This window comes from Lampetra fluviatilis, chromosome 23, assembly GCF_964198595.1.
Source record: "Lampetra fluviatilis chromosome 23, kcLamFluv1.1, whole genome shotgun sequence".
Taxonomy (NCBI): Eukaryota; Metazoa; Chordata; class Hyperoartia; order Petromyzontiformes; family Petromyzontidae; genus Lampetra; species Lampetra fluviatilis.
In genome coordinates, this window is record NC_136297.1 from 1,824,318 (window position 1) to 1,844,294 (window position 19,977).

The window sequence follows — 19,977 nt, forward strand, 5'->3', positions numbered from 1 at the left end:
CGGTGACACAGGGAGGGTTAAGAAACTTACCGAATGTTTGAACTGCCGCACCAGGAGGTGAACCAGAGACCTATGGATTGCAAGTCCAGTGTGCCAACCATTTTCATGGCAGCTCCCTTCAATTGTCAGTTAAAAAGGAAATAATTGTTATGCTTTGTTGCTGCCCATCTCTACATGTGCAGAAAACTGGTAACCAAGTTATTTTACGAGAATAATGATGCTGCAACCCGAGGTCAAATCACCTTCAGTTCCAGGAGCCTGCTTGGGTTTTAGGCAATGGATAGGAAGTAACATTTTGAAAGAAGGAGACGTTCAGTACCGATTCAAACACGTGGCCACACATCACAAGTGTCAATTGCCTGCATGCAATGTCATCTTTTTCTACCGACTCAGAAAATGTGTTCAATCGTTGCAGACGGAACGTAAAAAACTGAATGTATGAAAAGTGCATTACACCACCAGCCAATTAGCAATGTTGCGGGGTGACCTTGTGATAGAATTTCTCAATGTCAAGAGAATTGAGGACGGGCTTGCTTGAGATATATACCGCTTCTGACAACCATGTGTGAGAATACCACTGTCATTTTTTGGATTATGCATTGATTCGAAATGATTTTGAAATCAATGGGGTTTTTTTTTCTCAATCTAAACATTCACATGTGATAGATCGTCTCCGCCAGCCACTAGAGGGAACTACATTCACCACTATTTAAATAGACAAATGATCCTGCATTGAATCTGGTGCATCAGTGAGAAGGACATTTGGTAATATTCCAACATTGCGACAATTACTCCTCAAGTTCAAGGGCATTTCCTCACACTTTGTTATCTTTGGTAGTCCTATGCAGAGATTCTTCCAAAGGAGCTTGAAATTTCCACCACTGGCTGAGGTTAACCAAGCCTCAATGCTTACTTGAGTAGGAGTTTGAAGACCTTGTCACTTATCGTACGTAAAATTCAGTTTAAAGGGGGCAGTGTTAACAGCTAAAAATGTTCAGGTCATTAGTTGTAACACAGGCAGACCTCGCTTAGCACCACCTCGTGAGAACGTCGATTCGTGATGACAGAACCCTCTGTCCTGGAGAAAGCAAAGATAAAGTGAAATAAAATAATCTAAAAGCAGCCCCTTGCGAGTGACAACCCACGTCTAGCAGCATTGGCTCAAAAAACGACCCGCCCCCGCCCCCCAATGTTTGCTCAGCCAATAAGAGCGATGCATGCCTCTGAACCGACCAGACCCCACCTCCCCCCCCCCACGATTGGATGATCATAATTCGTAGCCAGAACGAAATTTTGAAGAAAAAAAAGATATTTTTTTTTCGATTTAGATTTTATTTTTTTCAGATCGCCAGGTGAGAATCCGCGAGAGCAGAGTCCATCGGGGCTCTACCTAAACGAAACCTCACCACAGGAATTTAGACTTGAGGCTATCACTCCAATCACAGAGGTCCTCAACTCCCACCGCTGCCTTGTAGGGAGTACAGTAGAATGCACTCGTGAGTACAGTACATAATACTTACTGATATAATAAATTATATTCTTTTATGTATGAAATAATGTTTCCCATCCGCGTTACTATCAGCGCTATTACCGATACCCCAATTAAGCTCCCCATGATGTTGCTCGTACGAAAGAAAAAATTCTGTCCGGAACGCATCCCCATATGTACAATGGTTAGAATGATCCCCCCCCTCCACCCCCGCCTTTAGCGTTAATTCGTTTAGCGCTCACTTCTCCGGTAACAACGCATCTTGAGCGCAAAGCGAGGTGTGCCTGTCCAGTACAATCTCTTAAAAAAGGTGTCCGTCAGCCTCCACCATCCATTGCGTACAAATGAAATCACTTCACCAGGAACTCAAACCCTAGACACACAAGGAATGAATGGGCGGTAAGATTTTTGGTGACGCATTTCTTTTCACTGCCAAAATACCTTCATAGCCTCCTGGAACGTGGTTTCATGCCACAGTTAATTAACAAGGCTAATTTATTCGACGAGACTACAGGCATGACCCTGGTGGTAGGCGTAGGCTCGTAAATCCTGGGTCTGTACGATATCAGCATAAGCAAAATAATGGTCGTGAAAGTGTTGCCTCAAAACCAGCGAGCTCCTGGGGATGTTTTGCTGTCAAGTATTGGATGAGACATTGGTAAAATTGATAAAGTTTTTCCCCTGAGCAACCAAACACCAGTTCGTTCTGCTGCATGCCAGAATAACTGGGTGACCCCACTCTTTCCTAGCACAGATTATTTTTTAATTAAAATTATCAGCACAACAAAAAAAATGTGGACAAAAAATTTTCGTATAAAAACTTACGACCGGTAAACCCTTCTCTGCGCGTACAACACATGAAACAAGGATTTCATCCCGACCGGGGTTGTCACCTTTTCCACTGTCGACTAAATCCTGGGCATACTATTCAGTCAGCCGAAGTCTATCAAAACTCAGCAGTACAATGCTATAAAGTTCAACACAATACCCAATAAACGAATCAAATTGCTGCTGCCTGAACACAGATGCCAATTCCTGCAGGTGGCAGCCAGAGTCCCCAGCGAACAAGCACGTTGCGTCGCCACGCACAATCGGCGCCTAATTGCGGGAGGTGGCGGCGGTGTCTAGAGGGTTGAGTGGGAGGAGGCAAAGGTGGCTTCTCATCGTGTGCTCCTGGAATGTGTCAGGGTTGACCACACGAGCCGACGGGTTTTCCGTTGACGCTGCAGTGAGGCGGCAGGATCCGGCCGATTATGCTGGTGTCACCAAATCCGTGCGACTCTGGGTGTGACCAGCTCTCTCAAATCCACGTGTCCTCCCACACGGCTCCGAAAAAGAAAGGAGAATAATTCAAAATAATTGAGAAAGGAATGAAGAGGTGGGGTGGGGGGCGGGCACATTCGGGGAGGTGGCAGGGGGTGGGAATGAGGGAGGGAGGGGGGGGAAGAGGCTGCTATCAGAAGGCCCCTGCCGGTTTGTCGCAACTGAGCGGGGGGTCGCCCCCCCCCCTCTGGCTCCAGTCCTCCTCCGAACCTGCATCTGGTTCCATTTTGAAAACAACGCGTTCCAGGCTGGCTCCTCCGTCCGGCACAGCCGCCATGTCTCCGTCTCCATCTCCTTCCCCTTCTTCTCCGGCTCCCCCCCCTCTTCCTCCTCCTCTCCCTGAAACCACCGCCTCCACCGCCGCCGCCATCGCCGCCCGCTTCTCCGCCGCAGAGCTGCCCCCCCCGCCGAGGCGGCTGCCCCCCCTGCTTCCACGCCCTCCCCCCCTGCCACGGCCGCCCCCCCGCCCGCCCCCCTCCTTCTTCAGGGGGGGGTCGCGCAGGCCAAGCACGGAGCACTCCTCGCACACGCCGTACCGCCGCGTGCCAAACTCGATGCCCACCGAGTTGGCGAAGACGAAGAGGCGGCGGCAGCGGCGGCACACGAACCGGCGCTCCTTCTGGTGAACCTGCCGCCCCCGCCGGCAACGAGGGTCACATGGTCACACATGGTCACACGGCCACAATGCTCTCCCTGTTCGTTTGCGTGCGTGCGACGTTGTGTGTGCGTGACGTCTGTGTGTGACGTGTGTAACATGTGTGATGTGTGTGACATGTGTTCGCGTGTGCGAGGTTGAATTGTCAGTTGTGTGTGTTTTCTGTGTGGTAACTTTACTGCCAATTGTATTTGACGTAAATTCTTGTTTCTTTACATAGCGGCCCTATTCCAGTGCAATACCAGTTCAATACTAGAGCAATACCAATTCAATACTAGAGGAATCCCAGTGCAAAACTAGAGCAATATCAGTGCAATACTAGTGCAAATCTAGAGCAATAGCAGAGCGATACTAGACAACGCTGAGGTAGGCAATGGATTCATCGTTCACATCGCGCCCCCTGGGGAAGCTAATAATCCAGCCGGCGGCGATCAAATTACGCAAAATCCAACTCCACGAATCTCGCTCTCGAACACACACGATAAATAATGAAATAGCACAAAGCTCGTTAAATAGCAGCACCAATACCTGAGCAATAATCACCCTAAACCCATGCTGATCTTCATAGAACTGCATTTGACTATCACTGGTTTATAAATGTCATTCAGACGTAATTGGTCTGAGCCAACTTTCGTTGCTTTACTCAATTTCGTTGTGTTGCTTCCTTGCTGTACTTTGTGTATTCATGTTGTGCCTTTTGTTACTTTTGGTGACTCGGCTCGCTGTTGCAAAGGAGACAATCCTGGTGGGGTTTTTTTTTAAGTTTTGAATTCACCGAGTTTGAATAAATAACTATCGTAGCTTAGTCAACGGCATGCAATGTGTTCACGTCAAATACACAGCATTGCACGTGGCATTGTGCTTATCAATTCAAAAATAGTGTCAACCATTTGAATTCATAGCTTTGTATTAAACTAAGACCAATATTTATCAGTTTTACTTGTGTTAAACCAATGCTTTGGAAATCTTACACTTATGGTATGTGGACAAAATAAGTAATTATATGTTTCTATATATTGTCGCCTTATTTATTTGACAATTGTTATGTATCATTACTCTTGATGTTGTTATCCGTGTATCTGTGCCGACACGTTCCGGCTTTGACATTTTATAAAATGTAATTTTTTTTCCCGCAATGAGGGATTTTTTGAGAAAATTACTCACGGCGTTATTTACTCAGTGCGAAAGTTTAAATGTGACGAAATTAATTTAGATTTTGCCACTTAAAACGTAGCCGAAAAAAATGCACATCCTCCAGCGCCACCTACAGCACAAGAGATGGCAGTGTGTTCTGTAGCTCCATCTGGCTCCATGTAACCCCGTCTCTCTCTCTCTAGCTCTACGTAGCCCCGTCTCTCTCTCTCTAGCTCCATGTAGCCCCATCTCTCTCGCTAGCTCCATGTAGCCCCGTCTCTCTCTAGCTCCACGTAGCCCCGTCTCTCTCTAGCTCCACGTAGCCCGTCTCTCTCTCTAGCTCCATGTAGCCCGTCTCTCTCTCTAGCTCCATGTAGCCCCGTCTCTCTCTAGCTCCACGTAGCCCCGTCTCTCTCTAGCTCCATGTAGCCCCGTCTCTCTCTAGCTCCACGTAGCCCCGTCTCTCTCTAGCTCCACGTAGCCCCGTCTCTCTCTAGCTCCAAGTAGCCCGTCTCTCTCTAGCTCCACGTAGCCCCGTCTCTCTCTAGCTCCATGTAGCCCGTCTCTCTCTAGCTCCACGTAGCCCCGTCTCTCTCTAGCTTCACGTAGCCCCGTCTCTCTCTAGCTCCATGTAGCCCCGTCTCTCTCTAGCTCCATGTAGCCCCGTCTCTCTCTCTAGCTCCACGTAGCCCGTCTCTCTCTAGCTCCATGTAGCCCGTCTCTCTCTAGCTCCATGTAGCCCGTCTCTCTCTAGCTCCACGTAGCCCCGTCTCTCTCTCTAGCTCCATGTAGCCCCGTCTCTCTCTCGCTCCACGTAGCCCCGTCTCTCTCTAGCTCCATGTAGCCCGTCTCTCTCTCTAGCTCCATGTAGCCCCGTCTCTCTCTAGCTCCATGTAGCCCCGTCTCTCTCTCTAGCTCCATGTAACCCGTCTCTCTCTAGCTCCATGTAGCCCGTCTCTCTCTAGCTCCATTTAGCCCGTCTCTCTCTAGCTCCACGTAGCCCCGTCTCTCTCTCTCTAGCTCCATGTAGCCCCGTCTCTCTCTCGCTCCACGTAGCCCCGTCTCTCTCTCGCTCCATGTAGCCCGTCTCTCTCTCTAGCTCCACGTAGCCCCGTCTCTCTCTCTAGCTCCACGTAGCCCCGTCTCTCTCTAGCTCCATGTAGCCCCGTCTCTCTCTCGCTCCACGTAGCCCCGTCTCTCTCTCGCTCCATGTAGCCCGTCTCTCTCTCTAGCTCCACGTAGCCCCGTCTCTCTCTAGCTCCACGTAGCCCCGTCTCTCTCTCTAGCTCCATGTAGCCCCGTCTCTCTCTAGCTCCATGTAGCCCCGTCTCTCTCTAGCTCCATGTAGCCCGTCTCTCTCTAGCTCCATGTAGCCCGTCTCTCTCTAGCTCCATGTAGCCCGTCTCTCTCTAGCTCCATGTAGCCCGTCTCTCTCTAGCTCCACGTAGCTCCGTCTCTCTCTAGCTCCACGTAGCCCGTCTCTCTCTAGCTCCATGTAGCCCGTCTCTCTCTAGCTCCACGTAGCTCCGTCTCTCTCTAGCTCCATGTAGCCCATCTCTCTCTAGCTCCACGTAGCCCCGTCTCTCTCTAGCTCCATTTAGCCCCGTCTCTCTCTAGCTCCATGTAGCCCGTCTCTCTCTAGCTCCATGTAGCCCCGTCTCTCTCTCTAGCTCCATGTAGCCCGTCTCTCTCTCTAGCTCCACGTAGCCCCGTCTCTCTCTCTAGCTCCATGTAGCCCGTCTCTCTCTCTAGCTCCATGTAGCCCCGTCTCTCTCTAGCTCCACGTAGCCCGTCTCTCTCTAGCTCCATGTAGCCCCGTCTCTCTCTCTAGCTCCATGTAGCCCGTCTCTCTCTCTAGCTCCACATAGCCCCGTCTCTCTCTAGCTCCATCTAGCCCCGTCTCTCTTGCTAGCTCCACGTGTAGCTGTCTCTATATACAGTAAAACCTTGGATTGCGAGCATAATTCGTTCCGGAAACGTGTTTGTAATCCAAAGCACTCGTATATCAAAGCACTCGTCGTATATCAGTTGTGATCACGTGACGCCCGGCAGACAAAGCGTATAGACGTACTACTTGTATTGCAAGAGCTCGCTCGTTTATCAAAACACTCGCAGACCAAGTTACTCGCAATCCAAGGTTTTACTGTAGCTTGTGTTTTGGACAGTGTGAACACACCTCAATGGTGAGTACAGTGAAGCACAACACTACGTAAAAAAAAACTGATTGCGAAAAAAACTAGAATAATCTTGTACCTGGACGTGAACCCTTGCAATGCACCTGTGTGCGTATGAATGATCATGCATGCCTGCGAGTGTGCGTGTGAACCTGCATGTGTAAATGACCTCGCAGGTGTGTGCCTGCTTGCACGTGTGTACCTGTGTGCGTGTGAATGATCGTGCATACTTGTCTGTGTGTGTACCCATGCCCACGTGCTTATGTACCTGCACGTGCACCCGTGCTTGCATGTGCCTGCGTATACCAGCATGCTTGTGTGTAATGTACCTGTGAGCGCGCGTGTGTGCGTGTGTGTGCCCGTGCACTGCGTGTACCTGCGTATGCCGCTGCAGGTGCTCTCTGCGGATGAACCGTTTCCCGCAAGCCTCGCAACCGAAGGGCCGCTCGCCGGTGTGCGTGCGTGTACCTGCGTGTACCTGCATATGCGTATGTGTAAGCGTATCTGTGCGCGCGTGCGTGCACCTATGCGTGCGTGTGTGCGTGAGCCCGCGCCTTGCGTGTACCTGCGTGTGCCGCTGGAGATGCTCCCTGCGGATGAAGCGCTTGCCGCAAGCGTCGCAGCCGAAGGGACGCTCCCCGGTGTGCGTGCGGATGTGCCGCACGAGCTTGTACTTGCGCATTGCGGCGAAGTTGCAGTAGTTGCATTGCAGCAGCCGCCGCTTGCCTGCCGGGGACGGAGAGGAGAGCATTTCAAATCCCCTCCAAACCGTCTCTGTTTCAAGCTGCAATGGCATCCTCACCTCTTACATCTTAGAAAGTGCTGTTTGTTGCCAGTCACTTGGCATTTTGGGCATTTAGACTTCCCTCCCATCACCTATTTTCCTAAGTTCTAGTCATAGCTATGGCTCAATCCAAGAAACCTGGTACCACTTTGACAATGCTGCTTTGTTGCCGGCCAAAACAAAAGCAAAAATCTGACCCACATATTGTCTGGCGAGACTATGGCTGTGCCGGCAGCCCTACCCCCACCCCGTACCGAACATCCTGCCGGTGCCGCCCCCCTCTCCGGCGGCGGTTAGGTTCTCCGTCAGGATGGTGTAGGTGAAGCAGCCGGGGCTGCCACCGGCGTGTCCGGCGTGGGCCCCGGCGCCGTCTCCCTCCTCACCGTCCTCTCCCCCGTCCTCCTCCTCCTCGTCTCCGACTCCTCCGTCGAGCGGCACCGCCATGCCGGAGACGTCCATGCCGTCCACGTCGCCGTAGCCGTGGAGCGGGGGGGCTCCGTCGTCGTAGTCTGGGGGTGCCGCTCCGTCGTCGTAGTCCGGCGCCGAGCCGTCGTAGTCCACCGTGGGGTCGTCGTAGTCCGGGGCGGCTTCCTCGCCGTAGTCCTGCGCGGCGTCGCCGTAGCCCGGTGCCGCGTCGTCGTAGCCCGGCGTGCAGCCCCCGTAACCGGCCCCCGAGTCGTGGTAGCCCGAGGAAGGTCCATCGTCATAGCCGCCAATGGGGCTACCAAACTCAGCCCCTAAAGCGGAAACGCACCGGAGGTCGGGAGGTTAGGAGTCACCTCCCAAAGATTGAGGGCTTCTCTTCCCCTTGGTCGCCGCACTCGTGGAGACCACTCTAATGCCCGTGTCGGCAACAGGACCTCCATCAGCCTGCCTAATCATCAACGACACCGTGCGCCTGCCATGTTATATTCCCAACCAACAAGTTGATTACCACATTTTTTTCCATTACATTTCTAGCAATGGTCGCAGACACCTGTACACAATTGCCAGCAATTTATTTTCAAGATGCTCAGTTTTCAGCTTTACGATCCTTCACAGTAACACAAAACAGCTTCCCATATCCATCTCTCCACATAAAAGATAAATGTATTATTTTACACATCCCATTGGCCACACGACCTTCTGGGAATGCATACATTCAACAGAATTAGTTTAAAGCAAGCAAATCTCTCGACTGGTTTTGACATCAGCAGTCAGGCTTCCATAAACAATCCCCATGAGCTACCAGATTTTTAGAGGCAAGGACACCCTCTCTGTTAGGGTGAATGGATCACACAGATTCATAAAACTCTAGCTGTGGGCATTAAGGTCGCTACACCGAGCTGTCCAGGGTATGGCAGCACATAAAGCGATAATTTTGCCTCTGTTCGACGATTGTCACTCCCCTTGCAAGCATGGGTTTTCCTCTGGGAATTCCTGTTTCTTCCCACATGTGTAAATACTCAAGGGAGTCGGCCAAACACCTCAAAAGCAGTGCTAACAGAGCTTGGACAACTGTCGGTGCCCGCTTTTGGGTGCCTTCCCGCTTGCGTATCTATCTTAAACTCTTCAGCGTTTTTAGATGCCGTTTTCATGAATTAGGCTATATTGAAGCACAGTTGACCATCAATTATCCGGTGTAGGATTATCCGGCTTCAAACATGATTCGGCAGTCCTGGGCCGATCTGACAGCAAAACCGCTTTAAAGGCTTTACCAGTCCGGCGATCGGCACCACGTGTGTGACAAAAAAGTAGCTACGCTTGATTTCAGTGTCAAATATTATATACAGTGCATTATACACTACATACAATAACTTTAAACAACGAAAAGGCTGCAAGGAAATACAATTTTCACGACTAATAACGACAGTAATAAAATCAAAAAATAAACGGTGTGATGCGGCAAAAAACGCATATTCGGCGTTAGCATCAATCCGGCGATCGCTAAACACATGGTTGTTGAAACAAGAGCGTCGTACGTACATTACCTCATGCTGAGTCTTCGAGATTGGAGTAATAAGTACACTAGAGTAAATTCAATAACTTTTTACAGGAGGATATTCTGCCTATTTTGTATGTTTTATTTATGACAATTTCATATCGGAGACACATTTTAAACACTAAAACAACATATACACAACATATAAAAACAATGTTATGCAAGAATGTGCAAAAAATAATCTATTTGAAATAATGATTTGATTATCCAGCGTTTTGAAAATTTAGCACCCCCTTCCCCCAGAAGCTGCCAGATAATCAATGATCCACTGCATAATATTATCCTTAATCATTAGATATGACATCACGCCCTCGCTCCTTACCAGGGTAGAAATCGATCGTGTTGCCAGATGCGTCGATGATCCTGTCCTGTTCGCTGTCCAGCAGCCCGTCCCTATCCTGAGGTTCCATCTTCACGCGGTTGGGATCGTATGCCACTGCTGAGGAGACACATACACGGGTGGTCACACAAAACAAAGATCCCCCGAACACAAGACAAAGGGGATTGTGTAGCCAAATCCACACCCGATATTTTATTATTTTTCTATCCATGTGGCTTCACCGAAAGACCCACAGAATAAAAATAGTATTAGTTAATCTGGGCGCTCATCCTTCTTGAGATGTTCTTGGAAGGACAGACTCGTGACTTTACCGAAAGAACCAAAGAGTATGGATTCCTGCAGTCACGAAAGCTTCAAATCAAGATCAAATTGTAAATGTTGTGGGTTTGCTCTCCGACACACTGGCGGTGTTCTGAAGTTGTAACTAATTGGCATGTCGTTTTGTTCATTGGCTGTGTGCAGGGTGGAGGTGGCTTTATGACACATTATAGACACATTTACATGTATGCGATCTAATCCAAAACACTTGATTATTAACTCAAGACTACATACCGCAGTTGATGGCAATCAATCTGATATCTTCATCATTTTGGCGTTTCACACCAATCTGTTTTTGTCTCTCACAGTATGCGTTTCTTTATTTTTTACATTACTTGCCATAATGTCAGTCTGTTTACATACTAGTGCAATCACCTCTCCTTGGACACTTGTCCATTCATTCATGAGCACTCACTCAAGCCCACATGCAGCCTTTTATTCCCGCTGACTACAACCACCAGGTTGGAGAGTGGTGTATTAAACTAAAACTATTCTTTATTTTACCAGGTAAAGCCTACTGAGCTATGCAGCTCTTTTTCAGAAGCGACTGGTCACAGATGATAGAACAACCAAGTGACTAATCACGTGGAAATGGCTACCAACAGCCAAATACGATAAACGAATTTTGATTATAAACGTGGAGGGGAAAAAATCTGGGAAAAATCCACACGACCACGGGGAAAACATGCAAACTCAAATGTACAGGCGTCAGGGTTGGGATTGATCCCACGACCTCCTGCATATCAGGCGAGGTAGTTACCATCTCGCCACCATGGCACGAGCATCCTCCACAAGTGCAGTGGTACATGCTGGGGAAGAACCCCTCCAGAGTCCTACAGACGGTGGCGACGCTCTCCCTCGTATACTCCGCAGCTGAATATTACAGTGCACGTACAAAATCTTGGACGTGAAACTGAGCACGGTATAATGCATACCGTCGCCGGAGTACTGAAATCTGCGCCAAAATCGCAGCTCCCAGTGCTGACGGGCACTACACCACCCCACATTCACCAAGCAGCAGCAGCAAGGACGCAAATCATGAAAGGGCCAAGTCAACCCCCGTCCCCCCCATACTCGCTTGATATCCCACAACCCTGTCAGGTTAGCTACTCAAGATGCCGGGTATAGCCAACAACCTTCACACTGATGGCAAACAGAATGGAGGGACGCACAAGTGACTAACAGAGACCTCATTGGCGACCCAACTAAACCCATACTGTGAACCACAGTGCAAAATTGCTGATTTGCTCACCTTCCACAAAAGTGGATGGGGAAACAGACAGTTCCACAGGGGCAACCGTGGAGTGGAAATAAGCAACAGAGCCACATGGTCACCTGGCTGAGTGGCCATCAAGACAAGTGAAATGTGATGGCACCGAAGCAATCCACGAACTCACAAGCTGAGTCATCTAGTCACGCCCTCCCTCTCCTCGCTCTCATCATCATATCTTGACGTAATTAATAGAGTGCCTTAACCACGGCGGCACTTTACAGAGAAGTCAAAATGGTACAATGTGTGAACGTAATGGTGGAGAAACGGTCAATAAAATAAATGGGCTAGCAATGGGCGAATCTGTGATGCGTAAATTGATGACAATACATGATAAATGGATTCAATGAATGGGGAATGAGTGATAGCCATATAATGAGATAATAAAAATATGAAGGAACAGTAGATTAAGGGGTCGTTGGGTGAGCTCAGGAAAATAAGTGAGTTTTGAGTGAGGAGCGGAAACTAGTGAGCGAAGGCAACTGCTTAATGTGGAGGGGAAGTTTTTCCAGTGAAGCGGGGCGAGAAGAGACAGAGAGGGAGCGCGTGGATTGAGCACATCTTCGTCAGAGGAGTCGGCGGGCATATTTGGCGATGTCCATGCCGTCTCCTCCCTCCCTCCCCCAGGTTCCCCCCGTACCGTGCTCGCTCTCATCGTTGTCGGAGGAGTGGGCGGGCGTATGCTTGGTGACGCGCACGCTGTGCCGTGACTTGCGTGGCCGCCCCCTGCCCTTGCGCACGGGCGGGACGGGCACCGGCTCGGGCCCCACGGCTTCAGCGTCGCCCTCGGCGCCAGCCCCGCCATCGGCACTGACCCCCTCGGGCAGCTCGGCATTTGGCAAGACCGGGGCAACGACCGACAGTCCAAGGGACTGCTCCGTCGGCACACTGCCGTCCTGAGAGACGAAAACAATAAAGAGCGGCAGAGAACAATGAGACAAAATACATTGGGGTGAGTGAGTGGGTAGCTGCATGTCGGTGGGCGAGTGGGCGAGTGTGCGACTGGGTTAGTTCTGCAGTTTGGTGGTTAAAAACAACATGGATGAGACAAAACAGTCAGTCAGATAAACAGATTCCTCAACATTGGTGGCTGAATCAACGAGCACAGTTCACAGGTAAAGTAACCATGGTACAGTTGTAGAGTGATAGAAAAATATGGAGTTGTAATGGTAAAGAGACTGCCAGATGGACAGTGCGTGCGTGTTGGGAGCGATGAGGCTTATGTCTTGATGGTGGTAAATGTTGGGTGATTAGTATGTTGGGTGGTGGTGGATTTTGGGTGATAAGTAAAACATGAATAAGCATTAGTACAATTTGAATAAGAGTAGTCAAACATTAATAAGCAGACACATGCCTGCTTCCCATTATTCAGCAGCATTCGATTAACACTTGCAAACTCTGGATCAGTATTTACATGCGTTTTCATATTCAACGTCTCATCAGCAGTCGGGTTTATCGACACAATGTTGGTGAACTGCAAGCTAGCTGTGTGTGTACGTGTGTGTGTTTATGGCCTCAAGGTCCACATGGCCTGGCACAAGCGTCGTGGTGATGTCACCGCCACTTAGTGGCGAATGGCTGTTGTTGTTGTTGAGCTCCCTGCTGGTTCAACCATGTTATGAACTGCTTTTTCTATTTAGTTTGTTGTCCTTACCTCGCACCTCCGATTAGCACGGTTGGCTACGTACGGTGTGAAAGAAGTACAACATACATACATGTACTCTGATGATCAGATGGTTGCTGCTCACTCTAAGAGTAGGAGGTTCTACTGCTGAACCTGGAGTGTACTACTAAGAGGTGGAGCTTTACCATCAGCCCCACCAAAACTAAGCACCTGCCTGGGTATTTTGGATCCTCCAATACTCCACCCCTCAACTCCCCATGAGTGATGGGGCAGTTGTCGAAAGAGTAGAGAAGTTTATGTACCTGGGTAGTGTGCTCATGACAAACTCCGGTTTGGCAGCAAAGATCTCACTCTGAATCAGCCAAGCGGCATTGTCTGCATATCGCTGCGTGGAGGCTACCTGGTCTATCGCCCTACACGAAACTCTGGGGTCTTCTTCAGCAATAATCATGCCCTTATGCCTTCTCTTTGCTTGTGAAAACGTGGAAGCTCTAATAAATCATCTGCGCCAGTTTGAAACTATCAGGCTGGATGGCCTATGATCCATCCTGAGTTTAACCAGTCTGGATTGTGTGAGCAGCTCACAAATCCTTAAAAGATCTGGATACATTCCCATCAGTGAGGTCCTCCAGTGGGCAAGGTTGCGTTGGCTGGGTCATGTCGCTCGCATGCCCAGCAACTGCATGCCCACCGAGTTTCTCTTTTGCAGGATAGAGGGGGTTAAACTCTAGCTCGAGAAGAGGTTGGCTAGTGTGGTGGAGGCTATACGGTGGAGCGTGGTATACCAGTGTATGCGTGAATGACTATTTGTATGTGGGTATAATTGAGTACGCCCACGACTACATACGCATGTGCATACCCGTGCATGAAAATGCACGCGCATGCTTGCGTACCTGTGTACCTACGCGTCTGTGTAGACCGGTGCGCGCGTACCTTGAAGGAGGTGCGGATGTAGTGGTCGCACAGACGCACTAGCTCGGTCATCTGCAGGTAGCTGGCGGCCGACATCACCTCGATCATGTTGCGCGAGGAGAGTATGACACGCCCCGAGTACATGTAGTCAAGGATGGCAGCGAACCCAGCAGCCGTCACGATGTCCAGGTGGATGACCACGACCTGGCCAGGGCGCTCTGCCTGGCCCCGCAGGAGCGCACGGACGTGCGGACTCGCCGCAAACAGCACGTTGCGGTGGGCCTGTCAAACCGGGACAGAGACAGAGATGTCATCTGGGATATGTTTCTGTTTTATTTTGCTTTACTTCAAGCCTAACAGCAACAAACAGTACTCGCAGGGTTGCAGGGTTTAGAGGGAGATGGGTAGGGGTCCATGGAGTGTAATTCTGTGATGTTGAGTTACCTCCGTATCATTCTTGGACGAGATTAAGCGGTCAGTGTGTTAGACAAGAGTCCTCAACATGGGTGGAGGAATGGACAAATAAGTGTTCACGGGAACAGCAATCATTGCAGTAGCAATAAAAGAGTCATAAGGAAGCAAATAACGGCGGGTGAGCAAGGGACACCAGTGACTGCAGTGGATCAGTGAGTCATCAATCGATCCGACTGCTTAACATGAAATTATTTTAACTATTCTGCATTTTACCACGCAAGGCCCACTAAGCTATATAGCTCTTTTCAGAAGTGACGTGGCCACAAATGAAAGCTCAACGAAGTGGCTTATCACGTGGGAATTTATAGCAGCCAAATTACCCGAAAAATGTTTCTAAATTTGAAGGGAAAAACCGGAGGACCCCGAAAAAGATCCACGCGACCACGGGGAGAACACGCGCACTCCAAATATACAGGTGTCGGGATCGAACCCACGATCTCCTGTATACCAGGCAAGGTAGTTAACACCTCGCCACTGTGCAGGCCACATGCAGGGAAGTAGAAACTGGGTGCTCCATCCCAGATATGACAACAGGATTCCAGCTTTGGAAAAATTTGTGCTTTGTAAGGCAACAGTGATAATTGTTTGGAATTACAGGCGACTTTGGCAAAGAATGGAAAACCAAGCTTTGATGTGTCCTTAGAGAGATTAGTAATTGTAATTAATTGACAGGTGAGAAAAGATTGTTGTGCCAATTAGATGGTGTTACTATGGATAAGAATATCATTGTTAAATGCGATGGGAGGAACTGTGGAATAACCAGCCTTGCATAATTATCATTGAGGAACTGTGGTATTGGTGAATGTGACCAAGTTTTTGCAACCCCAATCAAGTACAGGCAACCCCCGCTATAAGTAGCCGCAGTATGTGTTGTTTTGCATATACATTGCTGATCAATCAGGGAACACATGTCCTTATAAGTGTAATGTTTCGCATATGCTTTGTTTAAAACAAATGTGTGCAACAAAAATATTTGCACAATTTTTTTTACTTTAGCAGCGCACATGGTAAACACGGACTCTCTTGCGATGTAACCGCACGTGCGCGTAGTGTGGACTGACGAAAATCCCTCCGCCACGTGCTCTGCCTCCGTTTCCCAGCCTGCCATTTTGCGTGGTCGTTGCGTACATTAGGTAGAAATATAGCGTGAGGTTTAGGTAGAAATATCGTGTAAGGTTTTAAAAAAAGTACAAAGGGCTGTGTAAGATGGTTTCCAAAATGTGCAGTCAATGGTGATCGTGCCACTGGCAAGAAAAGGCAAAGGAGAAGCAGCCAAAGAAGAAGCAGAAGTATTAATTGAGAGGTTAAATTAGAAGTTTTAAAGCATTTTGGAGCAGGTGAAAAGGGCAGTCGATATTGCCAGAATACTAGGACTACCCACGACCTCGGTGAGAATTATTGGGAGCTAATACAGGAAGAAGTCTAGAATGTGCTCAAAATGTGGCACCTTTAACTGCCACTAAACTAACTCGTATAGCAGTTGTGGAATTCTAGAAAGTGTGTCACGACTTTTAAGTGTCTGGATTGAAGATCAAAATCGGCGTAGCTCTTCAACCATCTCTGGTAGGTTTGATCAAATTATGCATATTTATTATTTGTTAAAATGTACGTTATTAACTTATTACTATTTTTTTGTATACTTCAAGAAATGTAGTCACGCATTTTTTTCTCTCTCCAGATACGCCAGCTCGGAATGCAACCCCAGATTTTACATAATATCTATAGCGTATTAGAAATCGCTTCAAGTAATTTCGAGTCAAGTAGCATATCCCATGAACGCTTCCCTTACGTATAAGTGGGAGATTCCTGTATTGTACTGTTGAGAAAAGTGCATCAACAAGGTGAGTTTGGAGAGCGCGGTGTCGTGAGTGTGGCAAGCAAGGACTCACCTTGAAGGTACTGCCTTGTACAACGACATGGCAATCGCAGTGCGTGCCGTTCTTGCGTTGCAGGTTCAGCTCGCTGGCTAGCGCTCGCAGATAGCACAATTCGGGCTCCTCAGCCATTTCAATCCCACACACGAGCAACTTCCACAACACCCCGACACCTGCTGTAATGTACAGGTGTGTCCTGTGATGCTCCAGTATCTTGCGGTGTCCCAGAATCTCATCACCTCCTGTTGCAGATCATCTTGCACACCCTCCACCACCAACTGGAGGACTGCAGACATTTTGGAAACAACATTGACACAGTATAAACACAGCATAACCACAAATAATTCTTCAAAAAGCAATCAGGTAATTTACTGTATAGTGCACAATTAGAATTGATTCCAGGTCTGTGGCATGCTTTCTTTTTACAAAGTTGCTGAGCACAGGCCCAAAGGTCCAAAATATCAAGTGGAAAGCAACCAACATCACTACCTAACTTGCAATAGGTAAGTTACCACGTTTACTGAATTGAGCAAAATTATTCTAAGAGTTTGGTAAAATAAAACACATTGAGGGAATTCCAACGTGAAGAAGTGTGAGGGAAGAACGAAAAGTGTTGTGACCTGCAGTGTGGCGTTTGAGTGGGGATGTGAGTGGCTGAATGGGTGAGAGTGTGAGTCGGTGAGTGTGAGGAATCAATGAGTGAAGTTCACAGAACAGTAACCATGGTAAGTAGCGATAGAATGATGGGCACATGGGCAGCGTGGGTAGGTTGTGAGTTGAGAGGCAAATTAATTGATTGATGGTGCATGTTGGCTAATAAGTAACACGATTAATTAACTTCATCACACTCTCTTCCCATATCCGTCCCTCTACATAAAACATTTTTTGTCACATCCCATTAGCCACGCAGCCTTTTAGGAGTTATTTTCAACGGTTTTATTTAACTCGACTCCTGTTTGTCTTGGTCAAATCTTGTAATCAAAATTTAGTCTACTTCCTGTTGACCAATCAATTAAAAATGTTGCACACGTACTCAGATCCTGTGACAATGCATGCCTGTATCAAAATCGGCATCAATTCATCAATTGGCTCCTTTCAAGCAATTGCAATTTTAGTATGGACGCATTAATTATATATTTTTGTGCAGGTCAAAAACGCCGCGGTCCCTCAAATGTGGAATCGCCTCGCACAAGAAGCAGGAGCCGCGTGTCTCAGGCGCGCCTGCTCCGTGTCAACGAGTAGAAGATTCACTATAAAATAAACAATTATTTCAAGTAAGCGTTTGATGTGCGAGCAGGCACCGCATCATTGAAGTACTTCTCGAGGGTGAATTAAACAAAAGTTGTTAATAAAACCGTTGAAAAAAAACTTGTTTTTCTCTTCGTCGGTTTGATTTTCCCCCAACGGAATCGGTGAGTACAGATTCTGGATGGGCTTGACATTCAACGTCTCATCACCAGGGCCAGGACTACTTGAGCCAACGTTGGTAAACTGCAATATATTTCGTTAGTAGATGGGTTTTTGTGGGGGTTAGATCGCGTAAATAAAAATGTGTCTGTCGTTAAACGCGCCACCACCCGACACAGCCAATTTAGTCACATAAACAAAAACACGCCAATTCGTCAGTTCAGCACACCGGTGTGTTGGAGAGTAAACCAAAGAACATTTACAATTCGAGTACAACGTTTCGCCTCCAATTACAACCAGCCTCGCCAGAATAATATTGGCCACGAAAGCCGACAAAGATGTGTATCCGCAAGGCCCCTCTCTATGTGAGATAGTAAAAGGTCTTCATGGTGAATGGGTGAGTGGGGTTACCGTGGGCAATCAGAGTTCGATTCCCACTCACGGTCTACACCAGTGACGATTATCTGAACTGGGCCTCCCCTAGGTCTACTCAGCTTCAAATGAGTACCCGGCGTTTAAACTTGGCCACTATGGAGACAAAGGCGGCCGGGCGTGATGCGAGCCACAGACCCCTTCGTGTACCGTGCTGGCCTTCATAGGTGCTCGCTAACAGCACTTGTCCCCGACGGTCGAGTTAAAGGCTACGGGGCTAATCTTTTGTGTACAAGTGGCTCACAACAACTTATGCTTCACTCAGTCTCACACAAAGTATACCACAAGCAGGTTCACACACACACAGGCCTCATCCCACTCAACACACAAACTCACTTCGCATCACACCACACACGGCTTCAACTCTCACACTACTCAAGTCTTTAGGGGCCGTCCCAGTGGCGTGGTGGTGGTGGTAGCGGGTAGGGGGGAGGCGACCCCCATATGCGAGGAGGAGTCGAGTCGGCTCCCTCGCCCACGGAGGAGGAGGGGGGGGGCGATGCCGAGAAGTCGGGGGGAGGGAGGGGGGCGCTCACCCCCCAACCCACCTCCTCCTCCTCTCACCCCCCTCACTGGGGGGGGGCGGTGCTCTCACTCGCCCGGGGAGGGAGGAGGGGGCTGCTGCTGCTGGGAGGGGGGGGAGTCGCGCCCTCGGCCACGTCAGCGCCAGGAATGCGGGGGAGGGTCCCCCCCCCACCACCACCCCCACCGCACCCCCCCCCTACCCACCACCCCTAGCCGCCACTACCCGCGGCCATTACGGGGCCACGCGGGCCCTCGCCCGACTGCCCCCCCCCCAAAGCCGCCTGAGTCTCACTCGCACCCCCCCCCTCTCCTCTCGCTTCTCCCTCACACGCGCCCCTCGCTCGCCTCGCGAAGCCGCCGCTGCACCCCCAACACTGAGACCGCCATCGGTGGCTTCACTCACCGCGTGTTCCCCCTCGGCGCTGGGGGGGGGTGGGTGGGGGGCCCGTGGCAAATGAGGGCTGATGAGGTCGGCAGGCGAAGGGAGTCGTCGTTGAAGAGGGGAGTCGACGAGCAGTCGCCGAGAGGCCGCGGGGGGCTCTGGGAGCGCGCGGGGAGTCCGAGGCGCGCGTCTCCCTCTCGTCACCTTCGCGCCGCGCTCCCCCCGCGCCACTTCCAACACGGACTCTGCTCACTTCCGGCTCCGACCGGAAGTTGGGCGGCGGGAGGGCGGTCCCGGTGGGTGGGTGGGCGTTGGACGCGCGTGACGTCATCACGTCGGAAACGGACACTCCGGCGGTTTAACTTTTGCGACGCGGTGACGTCGTCGCGTACGAGGACCCTGTGAGACGGCCGTATGGATGGGGCGGGGGGCGGGGGGGTCGCAAGGTGTTGGTGACGTCATCGCGTAGGACGTCCGGGGGGGTGGGGGAGGGGACGCCAGGTGGGCGCGTACGTCATCGCCCATCAGAATGTGTATTGATACTGGAGGGAATCCGATGAGCAATTAAGCTTTTCGATTTAAAGCTTTCGTGACTGCAGGGATTCATCTTCTTGGTTATTTCGGTAAAGTCACGTAGAAGGGAAGTAATAAAATAATAAAAAATAAAACATAAAACATAAAAAAATAAAACTGAATCATTCAGACGCTGTCTCCCCGACAGACCTGGTCTTCACCTGAGGACGGCTGCTCGCGTTGTGGCCGAAACGTCGTGAGAATTATTTTATTATGTTTTATCTTTATTATTTATTACTTCCCTTCTACGTGACTTTACCGAAAGAACCAAGAAGAGCAATGAAGCTCTTTTTCATTATATGTCGA

General features: G+C 49.5%; 1 protein-coding gene across 1 annotated transcript; it reads right to left on the reverse strand.

The window, feature by feature from the left end:
* Positions 1-1,267: 1,267 nt before the first annotated feature.
* LOC144940610 (zinc finger and BTB domain-containing protein 8A-like) lies at positions 1,268-19,351 on the reverse strand. Its single transcript, XM_078866859.1, has 9 exons — positions 19,120-19,351; positions 16,368-16,638; positions 14,026-14,286; positions 12,109-12,364; positions 9,863-9,979; positions 7,943-8,296; positions 7,341-7,501; positions 7,152-7,253; positions 1,268-3,440 (listed from the first exon to the last, which is right to left on the reverse strand). The coding sequence occupies exons 2-9, from the start codon at positions 16,482-16,484 to the stop codon at positions 2,946-2,948; spliced, it is 1,863 nt and encodes a 620-aa protein (XP_078722985.1). The 5' UTR covers positions 16,485-16,638; positions 19,120-19,351; the 3' UTR covers positions 1,268-2,945.
* Positions 19,352-19,977: the final 626 nt, after the last annotated feature.

Coding starts and splice junctions, on each gene's coding strand:
- LOC144940610 (XM_078866859.1), bottom strand. CDS start 16,484: ATGGCTGAGGAGCCCGAATTGTGCTATCTGCGAGCGCTAGCCAGCGAG. Junction 12,365..14,025: donor ACATCCGCACCTCCTTCAAG/GTACGCGCGCAC, acceptor TTCGTCTCTCAG/GACGGCAGTGTGCCGACGGA. Junction 7,502..7,942: donor GGAGGACGGGGGAGAGGACG/GTGAGGAGGGAG, acceptor CGTCCCCGGCAG/GCAAGCGGCGGCTGCTGCAA.